Raw genomic sequence first — 19,678 nt, 5'->3', positions numbered from 1 at the left:
AAAACAGGATAAAAGTTAACACGGTGTTGGCGTTCACTAAATTATTCAGTGGGTGGTGTAGAATTAATGCAATAGCACTTTGAACATGATGACAAGAAAGGCGTAACCCATATAACACGACATTGACGTCCACTCCCAGAAGAGATCAAGAAAAAAAAAAAAAAAAAGTGTAAAACTGATTGCTGCCGTAATTTCTCGAGTATAATGCGCCCCAAAGTATAATGCGCACCCACAAAGTTGACCTAAAAAATAAAAATAAATAAATAAAAAAAATAATAACAATAAATCAGGAAAACCCTTCTACCAATGTACAATGCGCACCACCAATTTGCCGCTACCCATATGCTCAGAATATTAGGAATGATGTGCATTTATATTTTTTTAGGTTTGTACTTGTATTGTTTTTCAAAAAAAAAAAACATCTGTACAACAATCATTAATAACAATGTGCATGTGCCATTGAGGCGAGCTATTTGTTGTTTCAGACTGCAGCATGACTTCCGTGTTGCCGGCATCTTCAGCACCGGTGATGACATTTCTTTTAAAAGAAGCTGCACAAATAGCCATTGTAGTCGACATTTTTTTGTCTTAGTTGAAGTTTAAACAAACTCATGGGCAGTCATTTGTGATCTTTGGTGCACTAGCAACAAGCATGCTACGCTAATAATCGTAAAATGCAAGTTCCCGGAGGAGCTCTGAGAGCTCAGGTTGGGGGGCGCACATTACCATAATATAGATAAATGTGTAACATAAGACATCGAATATCATATCGAAATGTATATGTAAACGTTTTTTACCACACTATGTACCTGTATACAACTATACAATGTGATTGTATTTTTGATTTTTCATCTATACCTAAATATAATGCGCTCTATTTACTATAAGAAAATATTTTTTGAAAATTTGCCCATTATTTTTGAGAAATTACAGTACTGTCGAGTGGCAAACCGACAGTGGTCTTGTTTATTCAGTCATAGTTGGTTTGCTGTCCGAAGGAGTAGAAAACGAGGTAAACTGAGCTACAGTACACCCACAACGGGGCCCTCCACATATTTTTATTCTGTTCAATACAACAAAGGCAGCAAAACAAGGAGTTCAGAACTTTCAAATAGAAATGTTACCATAAGACCACGAGATATAAAAATAAATTAAACGACCAACCATCTGTAGTTTGGTTCGTGGACACCTAAATTAACAAAAGGTACTCAGCAACATGATTCTTTTTGGTTTCCGAATATGAGTCAAACATAAGTGGATCCACTTCCTATTTTGAGAATCACATTTGTCAGCTCACTGGGATGCGTCCGTGCCCATCTGCCTTCATTTTTTAAAAAATTATGTATTAATCCATTGTCTAACTTATGCTGTTAACATGATAAATACTGTATTAAGTTATTTCAGTCAATAATGCAGTTAAACAAACTGATCGTCGGCTGATCACCTGCTCGGGTTTCGCTTCACATCCTCCAGGTTGCTTTCCATAAGAGAACTTATTGACGAAGTCCTTAAACTCCAAATGTGCTCACGCTGGATCCTCGTGTTAAAGCCTTGCCTGTTAAACCAAGTTAATTTTTACTAAATACAAAACTGCCGCTGCGTCAGGCTGGTAAGTGATTGGCAATCCTGACTCACAAAGTGAGTCAGTCAAGTGAGGCTTTTAATCAACTTCAGTTATTGTGTGGTTAATGCGACCTTCCAGGCGAATGAACGTTTAATCAAAGTGCTCAATCATCCACTTCCATCTCTCAAATCTGTACTGCACAAGTCATTTGTATTAGTGTGGTACATAGTTTTGAAGAATAAATCTCAAATGCTTCATAGGAGGTTAAGGATTGCATTATTATTTGAAATTAAGATTGTGTATTAAAAAAAAAAGATATAGAAATGATTAGATACAGCAGGTCAATAAAGTTTGGGCAAACATGCATTTTCTTCAGCACTGTCCTTAAGGATTTCACAATATTGCCCCAGACAAGGAGTATTACATGATTTTACACACATACTGCAATGATACACTCACTCATACACTATGAACATTGAGAGATATGAAAAAAAAAAATGGCCATTACAAAAGCATTGCAGATTCAAATGTACGTAGTGCCCAGTTGAACAGTGACATTTCATACCACTCAGATTAAAAATAACCAATATTTAACCACTTGTATGAGCCTACAGTAATACGATTCAAATCATGAATTTAGTAAGCCTTCAATACTTCATGTTTGATCTATTTCTGAATTCACATACTGTCCACAAGAGCAACGCTTGTAAAGTATCCAATTAACTACTGGTACTCATCTTCTTCTTCTTTTCCTTTCGGCATGTCCCGATTAGGGGTCGCCACGCCGTGTCATCTTTTTCCAATCACACATCTCGTGCATCTTCCTCTCTAACACCAACTGTCTTCATCTCTTACCTCACCACATCCATCAACCTTTTCTTTGGTCTTCCTCTCGCTCTTTTGCCTGGCAGCTCCATCCTCAGCACCCTTCTACCAATATACTCACTCTCTCACCTCTGGGCATGTCCAAATCATCGAAGTCTGCTCTCTCGAACCTTGTCTCCAAAACATCCAACTTTGGCTGTCCCTCTAATGAAAGCAAGAACCTCAGCATCTTCATTTCTGCCACCTCCAGTTCTGCTTCCTGTTGTCTCTTCAGCGCCACCGTCTCTAATCCGTAGATCATGGCTGGCCTCACCACTGTTTTATAGACTTTGCCCTTCATCCTTGCGGAGACTCTTCTGTCACATAGAACACCAGACACCTTCCGCCAACTGTTCCATTCCGCTTGAACCCATTTCTTCACTTCCTCACCACACTCACCATTGCTCTGGATTGTTGACCAGAAATATTTGAAGTCATCCACCCTTGCCATCTCTTCTCCCTGGATCTTGACTCTTCCCCCTCCGCCCCTCTCATTCATGCACATATGTTCTGTTTTACTTCGGCTAATCTTCATTCCTCTCCTTTCCCAGTGCATACCTCCATCTTTCTAACTGTTCCTCCGCCTATTCCTTGCTTTCACTGCAGATCACAATATCATCTGCGGACATCATGGTCCAAGGGGAATCCAGTCTAACCTCATCTGTCAGCCTATCCATTATTACCGCAAACAGGAAGAGGCTCGGAGCGGATTCCTGATGCAGTCCCACCTCCACCTTAAATTCTTCTGACACACCTAGCCCACATCTCACCACTGTTCTGCTGTCCTCATACATGTCCTGTACTATTCTAACATATTTTCCGCCACACCTGACTTGCGCATGCAGTACCACAGTTCCTCTCTTGGTACTCTGTCGTAGGCTTTCTCTAGGTCTACAAAGACACAATGTAGCTCCTTCTGACCTTCTCTGTAGTTTCCCATGAGCATCCTCAAGGCAAATTAACATCCAATTAACTCCTGGTACTCCGAATGTTTGCATATAAACTGAGAAGTTTAAAAATGAGTGGATCATCGTTCAGAATCAGCAAAAGTTCAACACACTGTTAGAAAAACATTTATCATTGCTTTAAAATAATGTATTATTGTTATTATAATGTCATGCAATGTTTAGATTTTAGGCCAGGACGAGAAGGCTGACTGTTTCTCTCTCTCTTTATTTGTATTATCACTATGCTGTGAGACAAAGTAAGATGATTGTGGTCGGGGGGTGGATGGAGCGGGGGGGGGGGTACGCCAGCTGCACGAGACAGGTGATAAAGGCCTTTTCATGTGTGCGCGTATGACCTTGCCTGAAGAGAAATAGGAGACACTTCTGAGAACAGCCGTCAGCCTCTATTTGCACCGTCTCCTTTATTAAATTCTATCTCTTATTGTTCTCAAAGTGCTTGTCATGTCTCTTGTCTGCTCAAGGGTTCACATTTTTTTCCCCTCTGACAGACAATTTTAATCCCAAATTAGCCCTCAGAAAAAGCGGGAACTGCTCGCAATAGTGTTATTCCACCATTTAGTCGCTTTCAAGCGCCTCATTCTCAGGTGTGATCCTACGCCAGAAAAAGAAGGATGAGGGGAGGGCAGAAAAAAACAAAACAAAACAAAAAAAAACGTGTTTAGAACAAGATACTTAATCTCATGTGTGATTGTGCCGACACTCTGGAGCAAAGCAAGTGCTAATCTAATGGAGAGGTGAGAGTCTACTTTGGTTCCGCCTTCAGCTATGGCAAGACATCCCGATGATGGTGTTATTGCGTTTGTGAGGTTTTGCGCCCAAACGCCTCCCTGTAAATCCTCTTCCCTTCTTTTCATTTAATAATTAAAAATTTATTTAATTTTAACATGCCGTTTTCACTGCATGTCTAATAAGATTTGTTTGTGTTTTCAAATCCAGATTAAAAAATTTCCACTTTTCAGTGACATTTCTTGCACTAAAAGCTGTTTTAATTGTACTTTTTCCAAATGTTTGTATTTATGTATTTGAATGCTTTAAACCTAACCCTGTGTGAAATGTGGTATACAAATACATTTGCTTTGCTTTGTTTACGTTAGCCATTGATATGGGACAAAATGGCAACCACATCCCACAATGCAATGTGGTTGCCAAGCCATAAAGTGATGTATGTGAAAAGGCAAACAGTTATGTGTTTTCTCACTACATTTTCAAACAATATTCCGATAAAAATAAGGAAACTGTAACGTGGTTCTGGGGCTGGAACGGGTTCATTCATTTCAACAGTAAACGTTCTTGAAATGATTCACACAAGTGATTAAATTTGTGAAGCGAGGATCCACTATATTTGTTCCGAATTTTAATTTCTGGTATAAATCAGGATCTTAAAAGGTCTTAAAACATACAAGAGAATACAAAAAAATAAGCCACACTTTAGCAGTGCTTAGCGGATAGAAAATAGTTCCAGATTCACAGCAGTACAATGTGTTCTCAAAATTTTACATGATAAAACCATTAATATGTGGATAATTTATGACACTTCCACATCACTGGATTCTGAGGAAATGTGCAGTCTTAATGCCACAGTGCCGTCTGTAGGCTATAATAAGTACTAAGTGGAGACTTCAAGGTGAGGGCAAGCAGGTATTGTATAATATCATATTTCCTACTGATAAATGATGCCTCGGGAGAGATGGAGTCGTGGAGAAAGACAAGCTAAGAAGGTGTGAGTAATGAAGCCATCCCCGTGACCGGCCTCTGTAGATTTAGCATTACTATACTACCCGGCACAAAATCCATATCTCACCACAAATAAGACTGCTGAAGAATTCACTTTGAAAATTCAACCTGGGTCTTGGGCTCGATTGTCTCAGTGGATTGATGCAATCAATTTTATAGTGATTTCCTTTCCTTTCCAATCTTCCACGTCCTGAATGTTTATCAAAGGCCAGAGTTGGGCACCACTGCGTCATATTAGCAACCGGTATAATATTCCTTGCTTCCAACAAAACATAATCCTCAAAGTAGTGGCATTTGTTTTGCTCTAGCAATAAAATGCATTGTGGAAAGAAATCTGAATATGCCAAAATATCCCATTTGATATTTTAAAGAAGTTAGCGGTATGTAATCCAAGACGTTAAGTGAACTAGCATACGCTGTGAAGCAGTGTGGATTAGGGAGACTCTAGTGCAGGGGGCAGGAACCTTTTAGGCTGAGCAAGCCATAAATGCCAAAATGTAATTTCAAGAGCCGTGCAATATTTTAAAAACCAAATCCAATTCATGTAGAACCAACACAGAATAATAAATCTCTGAATGCTTTTAAATAACATTGTTATGATGTTGCTATCCAGTGATGACAATTAATGTGACTTCTGGTGCTGCCTGGTTTTGCTGATGGCTTTATAGTCTTTCATACGTCGTTAGATTAAGCTTCATGCAAGCGATGAGACTTCCATTCGTTAATCGTAAACGTAATTCAATTTGATTTGCCATCACGATGCTACGATGGTGAACAGTTCTTGCCAACAATAGCCTGTCTTTCATTCGTTTGATTATCTTGTCTTTATGCCAAAAGGTTCATTAGCAACAAAAGGCAAGAATGCTTTGGCACACTCCCTATCTGTGAGTGGCTGTCAAGTCTGGCCGAAAACTGTAGAACTCCCCATCTTTTTATCTTTGAGCGATCGTTTGCACAATTAATTGTTGCTACCTGCTTTGTGTTGGACGCTTCTGCGCCTGCGCACATCGACTGCTACGGTGAACTATGGCAACCCCACTAGAACAAACTGTCTCTGCTCATTTGCGTTGCCTACGTGACAGAATGACATTGTACAATGTGTAGTGATGAGGGCTCTGCGAGCCATTTGCAACATCAGAAGAGCCAGATATGGCTCGCGAGCCATAGGTTCCCAACCCCTGCTCTGGTGGGACAAGGAAAGCCGTGTAGGGAAGGCCCATACCAACCTGCTCTCACTCCCTTGCTCCTTCTTCTCTCTGACTTTCAGCCACTTCCTCAGCAGGAAACGCTTGCGTCGCGGAGAGGCACTGGGCGTAGAGCAGCGAGACCACGAAGAGGGAGCGTCTTCATCACTGGACGGCGTGATCTCAATGGACGGCAGCTGAAGGTATTCCTTGGAGCCGGAGCGTGAAAGCGCCTTAAGGTGACCCCCTTCCAGCGCTCTCTCACTGGGGACGTTTCTCATGCGCCGCATCTTGAAGCGTTTGCGGCGAAGCGTCGGCGTCGAGGAGCTGGATCTCATGGAGCAGTCCGACACGGTGTTGTTGCCTCCGTCGGAATATACTGGGCCATCGTTAGGGACGCTCACTTGGAGCGACGGAGGTCTCAGTGTGTCACTCATAGCCACTAAAACACTTCTTGAGGAAGGACGGATCCGGCGGTAGAAGGGTTAGGGATTCCTGAAGAACTGAAGGAAGCAGGCACGATTTATATCCTTTCCTATTTGGTGGTCCTCCCCGTGTTTCCTTAGTTGTAGTTCATTGAGCAAGCAAGTAATATCCCAGCCTGAAATGTAGATTGAAGTAAAGACCGAAGTGTCCTGATAGCAGCTATCTTAGGTCTGACTAGTCAGTTTCATTTTATGCATCTATTTTGCGACTGGCTGGCCGACGGAGTGAAGAGCAATCTTATAGTACAAAACTCAACCACTCAGGCTGGGGAGGAGAAGGCTGTATTAGATAACAAAAGGGGGCTTCTGTTCTGAGCAGCAGATGAAACATGTATAAGGCACGCGAGTGTAACCCAACTCCGCGGCCTGGTCCTTCCTGGGGAACTGCAGGCCAAGTCTCACGCACTGACTGGTTAAGTCCTTGCTGCCAAAGCCGTCCCCCCGTCTTGTTCTGCCAACAGTAATTTTCAAAGGCACCTTCGATACATATGTATTTTAAAGTCAGTGAGGTCACGTGATGAGCTTATTGTGACGCTGACGCCGGTCGCCGTCGTGTCGGGTGTGAGGTCCACTCTTGTGCTCCAGGGTATCATTGCCTCCACGCGGTTACAGCCTGGGGGTTAGAGGGAAGTGATAGGACTGCAGGGTTCACTCAAGCCTGAGGGTGATGATGGCCATGTTAAGCAACCGATAACACGCACAAGACAGCCACGCACTCACACGCACAGGCGGACACCATTGATTAAATGACGGGAAAACAAGGCTGCGCTGTTGTGAATGGAAGGGAAAAGTTTACACACTCCCACATGGTTGAATCCTGAACATCACCACCGGCATGCACCACACCCTAACTCGCTGTCTTCCCTAGAATTTTATGATATGATGTTTTAACATATTGTTATGATAGTGTTGCAATATTTAATCCATTTTATATATATATATTAAATTTAGATTTTTATTTAATATTTATTATGGTTGAACATAGTCTCATTAGTGTTTCTCTTTTACAACAACCATACGTTTTAACATATTGTTATGGATTAGGGTTGCAATATAAAAAAAAAGTTCAAACTATACATTTAAGAATTTACATATGTATTAAAGAGAATATCAAACTACTGCTATTGATCGAATCTCATTTCATTTTTGGAATGAATTTAAAGCAGGAGCTACTACACAGGAAAGGAAAAGGAAGTGACAGCAAACATGCAAACGATGGTTTATGCATGGCTGTGAGCAAAATGCCAGCACACACTCCCGGTGACCCGGAGGCTGGAGTCTAGAGGCAGGAAAACACCATGAATTAATCATGGCCAGACAACGTTTCTCATTACAGCCTCACACGTTCTGGCAGCTTTGGGTCAGGGTCTGTCCATTTCCAGGCTCAACTCAGATGTACAGTAATGCTTATTTTAGGCTACTTCATAGAGTTTTGATGAGTTGGTTCTTTTACATTTAATTATGAGGCAAGCGCATTTCAAAAAAACGACACACGGTTTTATAGCAAGAGACGGCACACCTGTGCAACGTGTGCACTCCGTAATAATATTAAAAAGCACAGGGCACAGCGGGGGGAAGCCGAGCAGTCTAGCCATCTTGTGTTAGCGCAGCTTGAGAACTTTGTCATGCATACATTAATGGCGTGAACAGATGGACCTACCGCAGAGAAGCTTTGCTGTTACAGCTGCAACTGAGATGACAGTTATCCCTCTGTCCCGGCGACACGGTGTGGAACAGAACAGCGCATCATTACTGACCATCAAAGTTGAATCTTAGTTGTTACATGCCTTTCTATTTCCAACCTGTCCCTGTCAGAGATTAGGGAGGCATGCGAACACTGATAAAACGCTTGAACACCAAGTGTGTCGCCGAGTACGTTTCAACATCTACGGGGGCAGTGTAAAACGTACCGTAATTCCCGGCCTACAGAGCGCACCTGGTTATAAGCCTCACCCAGTACATTTGTAAGGGAAATACCATTTGGTACATACATACGCCGCAGCCGTGTAAAAGCCGCAAGTGCTCACATTGAGACATGAGAGATTTACAAAGAAAGACGGTACAACAACAGTTTAACGCTAGCGCCGCCGCGCTAACAGGGCCGGTTAAAACAAAAACATGCTAGGAAAAAAAAAAAAAAAAAAATCACTGAGACACGACAGTAACACGCTAGCGCAGCGCTAACAGAGCTGGACCGGTAAAAGTCACTTCCTTGGCACATATATTCCGCCGCACTTTTACCTTTTCCGCTCGGGTGCCCCCTTGCAGCCGTTGGGAAAAAAAAATGCACAAATTAGCCGCATCACCGCATAAACCGCAGGGTTGAAAGCGCGTGAAAAAGGTTACGGTTTATAAGCCGGTAATTTCGGTACATACCCAGAAACTGGACAAACATCGTAGATATCATACAAGTTAGATTCTTTAGAAAGAACCCAAACTCTGCTAAGGCAAAAAAAAAAATAAAAAAATCCAAGCATGTCCTTCTCTTTGACTATTGCAGGGAGGAACGGTTACACTTTAGTCTTGTACGAGGCAATCAAGGACAGTACAGTGGGAACCAACTGCCACACTACTTTATTTTATTACCACAGCTCCATATTCTAGATCAAGTACATCACGGCCCTAGTTGTACCCAAAACAAATATATTGTTACATATTAAATTGTATTCTTCCCTAGCCTATGTGGCAAACTTCTACATGGCTCTTTTCAAACGTTCCTTAGTTGAATAGAACTAAAATACTTCTTGTAATTATGTAGAGAAGAGTTCATTAAGTTCATGGAGCAATAACAAAAGGTGGCCGACACAGACAAATCTGCTGTAAACAGCCATATGCTGCAAATGCAGGAATGACACAAAGCAAAAAAAAAAAAAAAACAGAAGCACATAAAAACAACAACAAAAGAAAATGCTACCATTTTAAAAGGCTGGAATCATAGAAAAAAAAGCAGCAAAATATGAATGCTGCAAGATAAAATTTGCTGCAATCAAAGTAAACAACTGCGAAGAAGCAAAATGGTGCAAATGCAAAAAAAGAAAAAGAAAAAACAAAACAAAAAATAAATAAACCACACAGAAATCCCAAAAGAGCTTGAAGAGAGAAATGCTTCACCTTCTCGCGACACAACGGAAGTTTGCTGGGCCACGAGAGGGCACGACCTCCAGGACGGACCAGTCCTTCAAGAGCAGGCAGTACCTTACATAGATACTACACACCAGCAAACCAACTTAGGGCATGTTGGAAAGGTCGTCGTTCCCATAGAAGGCGATGGATGCATGGACATCCGAGTCATAACTAGCTAACTGCTCAAATTATTTCTACAACGGTTACGGTTTCATCAGTTCTCAACATTTTATCAAAATGTATGTATGTGTGTGTGTGTGTGCGTGCGTGTGAAACAAACTTTTGGCTCCCATGTTCTAAATTGTATGGTGAAGATTTGTGTGTTTTGTTTGTTGTGTTTGCAGCATTTTTCTTTTGCAGTAATTTTCTTTTGCTGATTTATGTGATTGAGCCATTTCTATTTTGTACTATTTTTCTTTTAAATGTGCCAGTGTGTTTTTAGTCATTCCTTGCTTCATTCCTGCTATGCAGCATACGGCCGTCCGTAGCATCGTTTGCAGCGCATTTGCTGCTCTGAGCCACGATAAATACCGTTTACTAAACTATTTGGTATTTTGTGTGTGTTCACCCAGGAACGGTAATGTTCACCCATGCGTATAATTCCACTTCGAGATGCTATCAAAGGAACATTAATGAATGAAGTGGGGACACAATGTGCTCTGTGTGTCTGGTACCCAAACATAAAATATAAAAGACAAATCCTTTATTTAAATGATGAACACAGTGTTCTTCTCAAGAGCAAGATAACACAGTGCCCCAAGTGAAAAGCTGTTTGGCTGCAGGGTCATAGCAATAATCATTGCTGGAATGACCGGCGTGGCGCTTGTTGACCGACACACTGAGGACAAATGTCCTGTGTTGGGGCCAAGCCCTTTGGCACCAGTGATTCCCAGCGAAGCATCTGATAAAACGCTTACTTTGACATGACAAGCAAATGGCAAATGGGCCTGCTGTAGATGTAAATACGGTGAAACGGTTCGTTATTTAAAATCTTTCTGTTATGAGCTCCAGTATTTTTCTTTGGCAATCACAATCACAGGTGACACGGTATGTTAAATGTACATTGTCATGAATTCCATTATGACTTATTTTGTGGGGGAGAGACAAACCATGTGGGGAAAAAAAGCCTTGTTTTTTTCCCCCCAAACCCTATAAATCTACATTAATGATTATGAAAGGGAAAAAAAAAATGTAACATGAAAATTCCACCAATCCTTTTAGCCTGTTAAAGCAATTAATTGGCTCAGGGTAGGAAAAAAAAAACCTAGCTCGTTAAAAAAAACAAAAGATCACTATTTGAAACAACTCCTGGGACCCTTGAGGATAGGCAGCTCAGATAAGGATAGATGGATGGATGGATGGATGGATGAAACTACAACGGACTAGTGGGATCTCTAACAGTAAATGGAGGGATCCCCTAGAACACTCCTTCAATGTACAGTACATCATCACATGAAATTGCAGTACTGCACATTTACTTCCTTCCCAATGTGATAGTTGACAACTTCCTGTCTCAGAAGTCATCCTTACATCTTAATTGCCATCAAGAGAGATGGAGGAGCAAATTGTACTGCATGAAAAATCTCATTTTTTTACCATCCTAATTTGCCAGGTAAGATTTCCGAGCAATTTTTTTTTTTCAACCCCAAATTACTTTCTAAAAATTTTGAATTACTAATGATGAAGTCATGTGTTAATACAGTATATAAAGCAAGCTCTAAGTTGGCTCTTACACATTCGCGATATGTAATGATTGAAGCACACCAAGTCACTCATTCTATACACATTGTTGTTCCACCATGTAAACATCTTCCTCCGCCAAAATGCTCGCATTCATTTCTTATTCAGATACTTCTAAGAATTGCTTTCTTACACTGGAAAGAAAAAACTTGGATGCCAGTTCTATAAAACTGTAAAGGGAGGCAAATGAACCCAAACGATAACATCTAAACTGGGATGGGAGAAATAACTTCATATGAGGTTTTTTTTTTTTTTTTTTTTAAATCTTAGCTGATTAAAAAAAAAAATCACAATGAACAATTTCACTAACGAAAGCCAAGGATCTCGTCGTGCTAATCAGAAATCTGGCAGAGTACTCTGACAGAATTATTAGAGGCAGCATCTTGCCGTGGAGCACCTCGACGGCTGGAAAATATAAAGGAGGAGTAAAAGCAAAAGAAGAACCGTTGGTGACTACATTAAAGTGGAAATTTCTTTCAAAACATCTCCTTGACTTTTCTATAGCGGAAAATGACTTGGAAAACAAATTCCAAAAACACTCAACTCAACCTGTTCTTTTGGCATTTCCGCAGTCTTGCAACAATCAAAGGCTCAGATTATGTTCTTTCTGGTTCCATTTCCCAATCTGTCGCCAAACCATTAACAATGTTCGACCATACGTGGATTTTTTTAACCTGGTTATTGAACATGTTAAAAATGCATGATTGTCATCTCCGACGGTTTTTAAAATCGATTGGACAGAATCATTTGTAACAGACAACACACCACAGGATACAGTAAGTTAGGATACTCTTAAGACTCTTAAGAGTCTGAAATTGAGAGCGGCTGTGCCAAATACATTTTTTTTGCGGGTCACATTGTAAATATGGTTCCCTTAATATAATAGTTTGTAAAGCTGTTGTTCAAATTTCTGTAAAAAAAAAAAAGGGGTTTGGAAACTTTTAAAAATGAGAAGTCAGTTCCGATTTTAGCAAATTCTACAATTTTGTGGGCAAAAAAAGTATGTCAAAATACCAGTGCTCAGCATCACTTTCCAAATAAGAACAAGGGTCAGTATTTAGTCTTGAAAAACAAAGTCCTAACCTGTGGGTTGAAATTTTTTCAACATAAATCAATACGTCAGACTGTAGAAAATTCTGTGAATCCAGTATTGTATCCGATGGTTGGACATTCTTCACAGAGTTCGGACTGACTAGCCATGACAACAAAGAACTGCAGGTAATGACGTTTGGGTCGGCTGAAAAAAATGTAAAAAAGTTGACTATGTAAAGTAAAATCCATAGCAATTGAGTGCCGCACCTGACAGAATTCCCTTTTGCTGCTGCCCAAAAATGAACAGAAAACTAAAAAGTTTAAAAGTTTAGCATCGTCTCATCAACAAGTTGTGCCAATTTTCATTCAAGATGATTCATGCTCTGGACTCACAATTCGGAGGATTCATACTGTCTTCATTTTTTTTTTTTTTTAACATTTTGCCATTGGTTTATACCATAGCTACATTATAAGGAATATACAGTAAATGATGGGAGGGCAAGAACTTTATGATCAACTATGAAGCCCAATTTGCCACAGGAATGCTGGGCCGTGGCGGCGAGGCAAATACACAACAAGAAGCTCCCTATACTCATGCAGTCTCATATAATAAACTGGCAACTAGTGACACCACACGAGGCTTAAATACATAGCATAATTCGTCCCAATGAGGTGCAGGTGAGGAGCTGCTACTGGAGGATGTGCCCTGGCCACGCCCCTGACATCATAATCAGAACTTGTCGCATTTTGCAACTGTGTGCATTTTCATACAGTTACAATCAAACGCTTAAATGCTTCGCTAATGCGTCTGGTAAGAAATGTACACCCATCTAAAAACGTCTGAGAGATCCACTGAACTGAATCAATCAAATTAGCTCCTTTCCGGTGCCCTTTCAACAAGCTAAATTGGCCGTAAAACCCAGCATCTCGGACTCTTCTCATGTCACCGTGCATGACGAAACAGACAGATGTTCCTCATCAGCAAGCGTTGAATTACAGATAATTCAGTCTGGTGTGCAAAGAGTTGTCACAAGCGTTCCATGTACGCCGAAGAAATTCAAGATATCAACGATGGACTGAAAGATAACCAGCATGTGAACCGAATGACACAAAATGGAAAACTACAGTGTTCGCTTAAACTGGTGTACAGTAAGGCCCCATTATTCATTATCAGATTACCAATCAGATTTCAAGACAAGCTGAACATTGTGGCAGTAAGGGCAATGCTCGTTTTATTGAACGCTTTTGTGTTTTCCTCACGTTATTAAATAAACAATGACATTGAACTATTGCGGTGCAGTACAGATTTGGCATCAGAACCACAGTCGCACTTTTGGCTGCTAAAACAGCACATTTGACTTGAGTGAGCCTGGTTAATTAGAAACGGCTCAGTAAAAATGACGACCGTGACAGACTGAAAGTGTGCAGATTCATTTTTACCTAATTAGCTGCACTTGAAACAGATTCCGTGTCGCAAATCTACAGGGAACCTCAAGCAAAATAACGCCGTCATGTGGGGTTGGTTTATAGAATTTTAAACAATGGCATCATAATTAATTAAATGTTGTAATGGTAGATAAATAGGGTTTGACATAAACTGTTTTGGTCAAAAGCCTCATTGGCCACCGGACACAAACTTTCGATTCAAAGTTTTCTCCATCCAAGTACATTAGACAATGGGGGTCTTCGGTGCTGTGCAAACTTTTTCATTCGTCTTCTTCTTTTCCTTTCGGCTTGTCCCGTTAGGGGTCGCCACAGTGTGTCATCTTAGCCTATCTCCTGCATCTTCCTCTCTAACCCCAACTGCCCTCATGTCTTCCCTCACCACATCCATCAACCTTCTCTTTGGTCTTCCTCTCGCTCTTTTGCCTGGGAGCTCTATCCTCAGCATCCTTCTACCAATATACTCACTCTCTCGCCTCTGAACATGTCCAAACCATCGAAGTCTGCTCTCTCGAATCTTGTCTCCAAAACATCCAGCTTTGGCTGTCCCTCTAATGAGCTCATTTCTAATCCTATCCAACCTGGTCACTCCGAGCGAGAACCTCAACATCTTCATTTCTGCCACCTCCAGTTCAGCTTCCTGTTGTTTCTTCAGTGCCACCGTCTCTAATCCGTACATCATGGCCGGCCTCACCACTGTTTTGTAAACTTTGCCCTTCATCCTAGCAGACACTCTTCTGTCACATAACACACCAGACACCTTTCGCCAGCTGTTCCAACCTGCTTGGACCCGTTTCTTCACTTCCTGACCACACTCTCCATTGCTCTGTATTGTTGACCCCAAGTATTTGAAGTCGTCCACCCTCGCTATCTCTTCTCCCTGTAGCCTCACTCTTCCCCCTCTACTTTTCTCATTCACGCACATATATTCTGTTTTACTTCGGCTAATCTTCATTCCTCTCCTTTCCAGTGCATGTCTCCATCTTTCCAATTGCTCCTCTGCATGCTCCCTGCTTTCACTGCATATGACAATATCATCTGCGAACATCATGGTCCAAGGGGATTCCAGTCTAACCTCATCTGTCAGCCTATCCATTACCACTGCAAACAGGCCATCACCACAAGGGGGAATTGTCTGCTGAGCAAAGGCTCACGTCTGAAATGATTCTGGATACGCATTAGTCATCAGTATAATTGAAGAGTTTGTATGAATTAAGCAGGTTCTCCTTTTCCTTTCAGCTTGTCCCGTTAGGGGTCGCCACAGTGTGTCATCTTTTTCCATCGAAGCCTATCTCGTGTATCTTCCTCTTTAACACCCACTGTCCTCATGTCTTCCCTCACCACATCCATTAACCTTTTCTTTGGTGTTCCTCTCTCTCACTCTTTTGCCTGGCAGCTCCATCCTCAGCACCCTTCTACCACTCATGTCCAAACCATCGGAGTCTGCTCTCTCTCACCTTGTCTCCAAAACAACCAACTTTGGCTGTCCCTCTAATGAGCTCATTTCTAATCCTATCCAACCTGCTCACTCCGAGCGAGAACCTCAACATCTTAATTTCTGCCACCTCCAGTTCTGCTTCCTGTTGTTTCATCAGTGCCACCATCTCTAGTCCGTACATCATGGACGGCCCCACCACTATTTTATAGATTTTGCCTTTCATCCTAGCGGAGACTCTTCTGTCACATATAACACCAGACACTTTCCGCCAAGTGTTCCGCTCCACTCGGACCCATTCCTTCACCTCCTGACCCCACTCTCCATTGCTTTGTATTGTTGACACCACGTATTCGAAGTCATCCACCCTCGCTATCTGGTTAAAGGTTTTCCTGCTTGTTAGGCTTTATTTCTTCAGTGAAAATGACAATTCACACAGTCATAATACATCAAGTCATAATTTGCACCATTAAAAGAAGCCTCAGCAAGAGAAAAGACAAAGGAGGAGTTGAATAACAAACACAGGAAGACTCATATTGAAAGCAGCTACCCCCAATGTACAGTTACGACAAGTTTTATGATGAGTAAGTTTTAACCACTGTGAACACATTATTTCTTTGTTGATTATCTATTATAGGAAAATGATAACAACTGGAAGTGGATTTGCATCCTGGAATGGATTATGTCTTGACCCCTCTAATACTAAAGGACTCATCAAGCCTGAAGATGATACTCGGGGGTGTATATGTTGTCTACATTGATTAAAAAACAAAAACCCTGAAAGTAAGACAACTTGTAAACAATAATCAATAAGCACACATGGACTACTTTACAACTGTCATTCCCTATTGGATAAAAAGGAATTTTCCCAGGCTCGAGTCTCAAAGCAACTGAGAAAATACAGCGGGTGAGATGCATTCAAAGTGGTTTTACTCACGAGAAAGGCAACCCTAGAAATCAAAGCGCAGCACAGGAACAGTGCTCAGCCTGCTAAGAACCCAGCAGCAAGCATTTTCACAGAAACAAAATCTCCGGAACTTTCCTTGCTGAAGATGTTGCATGCTGTCACCTCCACTGTGAAGACACAGTGACACATAATAGCGTTACTGTCACGAATGTCTACGGGACCATTAATAGGATGTGATAGAACCGATTGCTGAGAGTCAGCGAGTCACATGTTTGTAATTGCGCCTCCAAACATTATTTATCTTCTGTCATTTTAAAGACACCTTGAATCCATTGTACCCAGTGTTTAAAATAAATAAATAAACATTCTAACTGTGCAGCATGTTTTGGATGAGGGAGCCATTATTTATCGGCTCATAAGAGCATGGACAGAATTATAGTAGTAAAGTAAAACAGAATATATGCGCATGAATGTGAGGGGCAGAGGAGGAAGAGTGAAGCTCCAGGGAGAAGAGATAGCGAGGGTGGAGGACTTTAAATACTTGGGGTCAACAATACAGAGCAATGGAGAGTGTGGTGAGGAAGTGAAGAAACAGGTCAGTGTTCTTTGGTAGTTCTTTTGCAATCCAGTACATAATTGTAAAATCTGCTTACTAGCAAAATTATTTGTATCAGAATGCTTTAGTTAAAACTCATAACGATCACCATGTGTGACGGTATGGAGTTCATTTTGTTTTGCAATATGAGAATAAATGAAATATTTTGTCAATACTGTATAGTCTGCGTGGCAGCACGGTGGATCAGCTGGTAAAGCGTTGGCCTCACAGTTCAGAGGTCCTCGGTTTAATCCTTTACCCACCTGTGTGGAATTTGCATGTTCTCCCCGTGCCTGCGTGGGTTTTCTCCGTGCAATCCGGTTTCCTCCCACATCCCCTAATTATGCAACATTAATTGGACACTAAATTTCCCTCAGTTTTCATTGTGAGTGCGGCTGTTTGTCTCGATGTACCCTGCGATTGGCTGGCAACCCGTTCATCGGGTTCCCTGCCTCCTGCCCATTGACAGCTGGGATAGGCTGCAGAGCTCCCCGTGACCCTTGTGAGGATAAGCGGCTTAGAAAATGGATGGATGGATGGATGTGTAATCCGCCAGAGCTGCGCGGAGTGCAAAGTTAATGTCATTTAATCACAGGACATTCAGGACAAAAGTCCTGTTTTTTGTTTTAATTCCTCATTGTAAAAAAGATGTTTCAAGCAAACACATTTTTCCTCATTTTTGGAGATCGTGTGAAAGCTGCAGCAGATTACAAGTGTGGACTGAATGCTATGCTGCAGCAATTGTACTGAATAATTAAATGATAGTATTTTAAGGGGAATATAGCCAGTCAAAAACAACAACAACAACAAAAAGAACTATAAAGTAGTTCATTTTTAAAATGGTGAATTTAGTTACAGATTTTGAATTATAATCTCAAATTCCTTTTTGGAATGGTGAGCAGAACTTTGGACAAATTCTCGTCGAACATGAAGTTTTTCATCGCAATCGGTTCCGACTGTGCAGCACAACAGAACGTCGCGTGGAAAACAAAACAAAACAAAACCCGATTAAACCCCTGTTTTACCTTCCCGGTAGGTCGATTTACTCACCGCCGAATGACGCGTTATCACTTGACACCGGTGCTCGTCCATGTTGAGAGGTGTAACCAACCCGGAAGTTTTTACTGGCGTTAAATAAAGTAAAATAAGCGCATTTTGTAGGCGGGCACCGGCGCGCACGCCATGAACGGCACCCCGAGCAGACCACTGAGAGATGGCCTATCAAACGCCACAATTCACCCCCTTTTCATTCCTTTCCACACCCCTTATTGGCTAAAACGGACATCGTATTTTCTTGCTTTCTTTCTTAAAAAAAAAAAAACGTTTATTATTATTGATAATAATTATGAATAACTACATGGATGTGAACGCCACATATTGTGTTTAAGTTTGTCTAAACGCCCCAACAAAGTAACCTTTATATTGATTTTTGAAGTCCTTCCTATTATAGCATCTGTGCCGACCTGCTCCAGTAAAATAATTTCTGTGACTATGATATCAATGTTACTTCACATCTATAATAATGTGTTTATTATTGTGATTATTATTATTGTTATTATTGCTTGAAAGGATGTCGAACTGAACTGTATCTTATTAAAAGTTATCATACAGAGTACACCCACAATAATTATTGTAAAATTAATGCCTCTGTAAGGTTGCCTGCTAAAACTCAGCATTATTATCTTTATAAATATGGACTATCTTGGAGTTTTTGGTTTATTTGCATTGTGCAAGTGGTCATAACAGTGGTCACCTGTTTGTTAAAATGCCAACTCATGGTTCTTGTGCTTTGGGTTTATGCAAATAGCGTGTATGAAAATGCTCTCTTAGCACATGTAAATCACAACACTTCAAGCAAATTAAGCCACAATATACTCCACATTTGTGAACTTTAGAATTGAATTGCACGCTGGCTTCCAGGCAAAAATACCAAAGAAACACTCGATTCAAATCATCATTTTGAGTATGTGTGTCAAATTGTGTTGCCATTGTTACTGCATGTCCTGTTTGTGTTTGTCTTCTGCTCTTGGACCATGCCGGAATTATTACATGGAGGCACTTATCTACTTCACTAAATAAACACTCCACCTCAAATACATAATGCCCCAACATAGGTGGCATCTGAAAAACTGAAATTGACGGTGAACATCCATCCCTTCATTTTTTTGAGCCGCTTATCCTCACAAGGGTCACGGGAGTGCCTGAGCCTATCCCAGTTATCATCGGGCACGAGGCGGGCTACACCCTGAACTGGTTGACAGCCAATCGGAGACAACAGTCGCACTCACAATCACACCTACAGACAATTTAGAATCTCCGACTGATGTATGTTTTTGGGACGTGAAAGCACAGGGAGAACATGCAAACTCCATACAGGCAGGGCCGGGATTCGAACCTCGGTCCTCGGAACTGTGAGGCCAACGTTCTAACCAGACCTGAAAGTAAATATTAGTTTGAAAGCAAAAGAGAGCTATTTTTCAGTGAATGCTGGAGTCCTTAATGAAATCCATCCATTTTCTTAGCCTCTTATCCTCACGAGGGTCGCGGGGAGTGCTGGAGCCTTTCCCAGCTGTCAACGGGCAGGAGGCGGGGTAAACCCTGTAC

General features: G+C 41.3%; 1 protein-coding gene across 5 annotated transcripts in view; it reads right to left on the bottom strand.

Moving 5' to 3' along the window:
• gramd1bb (GRAM domain containing 1Bb) overlaps positions 1–18,293 on the bottom strand; it is a 102,024-nt gene extending 83,731 nt beyond the window's left edge. For 2 of the 5 annotated variants that reach the window (XM_061827321.1, XM_061827322.1), the window contains exons 1-2: positions 18,125–18,293; positions 6,357–7,412 (exon numbers count right to left, since the gene is read on the bottom strand). In XM_061827321.1, coding sequence (XP_061683305.1) covers positions 6,357–6,751 — 395 coding nt within the window. In that variant the 5' untranslated portion in view covers positions 6,752–7,412; positions 18,125–18,293. The other 3 variants (XM_061827323.1, XM_061827324.1, XM_061827325.1) reach the window with 3 other exon arrangements.
• Between the last annotated feature and the right edge of the window lie 1,385 nt (positions 18,294–19,678).

Source organism: Syngnathoides biaculeatus, chromosome 8, assembly GCF_019802595.1.
Source record: "Syngnathoides biaculeatus isolate LvHL_M chromosome 8, ASM1980259v1, whole genome shotgun sequence".
Lineage (NCBI taxonomy): Eukaryota > Metazoa > Chordata > Actinopteri > Syngnathiformes > Syngnathidae > Syngnathoides > Syngnathoides biaculeatus.
This window is presented reverse-complemented; position numbering and strand designations above follow the sequence as displayed.